Source organism: Phaethon lepturus, unplaced genomic scaffold (assembly GCF_000687285.1).
Source record: "Phaethon lepturus isolate BGI_N335 unplaced genomic scaffold, ASM68728v1 scaffold41577, whole genome shotgun sequence".
Taxonomy (NCBI): domain Eukaryota; kingdom Metazoa; phylum Chordata; class Aves; order Phaethontiformes; family Phaethontidae; genus Phaethon; species Phaethon lepturus.
The window spans coordinates 3,351-4,373 of NW_010553313.1; the positions used below are offsets into that span (position 1 = coordinate 3,351).

The 1,023-nt window shown below is 46.6% G+C and overlaps 1 protein-coding gene across 1 annotated transcript in view; it reads left to right on the forward strand.

The window, feature by feature from the left end:
- LOC104624198 (LIM/homeobox protein Lhx6-like) overlaps positions 1 to 109 on the forward strand; it is a gene marked incomplete at its 5' end in the record, with an annotated part of 1,563 nt that extends 1,454 nt beyond the window's left edge. Inside the window, 1 exon segment of the mRNA XM_010291499.1 lies at positions 1 to 109. This exon segment is cut by the window's left edge and continues 82 nt beyond it. Within this exon segment, the coding sequence (XP_010289801.1) occupies positions 1 to 109 (109 nt within the window).
- Positions 110 to 1,023: the final 914 nt, after the last annotated feature.

Below are 1,023 nucleotides of genomic sequence, written 5' to 3' on the forward strand. Positions count from 1 at the left end.
TGCTCCACCAGTGCACCTCAAAGCAGACATGGAAGGACCACTATCTAATAGGGGTGAGAAGGTAATTGTAGTCCCTGTTTCAGGCTTTGGGGCCAAACCTCAACCGTAGCAAAGATTTTTGTGTAACATCATTGCCACTGCCTCTGCTGTCTCTGGCAGCTGCCGCCCGCTCGTGTGTCTCTTCTTAATTTTGGTGGCCCTAGACTGAGGTACCAACCGTTGGTCAAAACGGCATCCCTTTGTTCTTCACTAAATACCCCTCGTTGCCGTGATGTGCTGGGATGCCGTGCCCGCGTTCACTGAAGGCTTTTGACGTCCTCCTGCCTGAACTCCTCCCTCTGGTTTCTCCCGTTCCCGTGTGCTGTGAGGTCCCTTCTCCTGCTCCGTTCCTCAGCTGCCTGCACGCGTTGTGGGCGCAGACAGTGACTGGCTGCTAACGGCGGAGCAGGGGGGACCTTTAGCATGTGCTGACTTTCCAGTTTTCCATGAGTTAATAAGAAAGATTAATTTCTTGGGGATTCCAGTATTGCTTAAAAAATAACAACCGGCTGTTACAATATCTGAAGTAGGAATGTTATTTCACAATGTCTGGCCAGGAAACAATATTGCATATTGATATTTTTCCGTTTGGCACTTAAAGTAGCTGTCTGTTCTAACACACAGCTTACTTGGGGGCAAGACTTCTGAAATACGCTTAGGCTCATAAGATTTTTATTTAGAATCCCAATTTTAGTGGCTTCATTTTGAGTAAACACTGAGCCTTTGGCGACTCTTACTGGTCTTAGCTTTTGCCTTTACTGTTAGAAGTTCTCAGCACTTTTCACATCTCTCTATTCAGTGGAGCCACTGCAGATTTTTGAGCTGTGTTTCAATCAGCACAAGCAGGGGTACAGCCAAGTTACTTTTTCAGTCTAAATGCTACCTACCATTTTGTCACGATACCTGCACAGCAAGCTGGAGAGTTTTCAGAAAATATTGTACAGTCCTGGTGCTGTCATTCAGAGAAACGTCACTGCAGCAAGC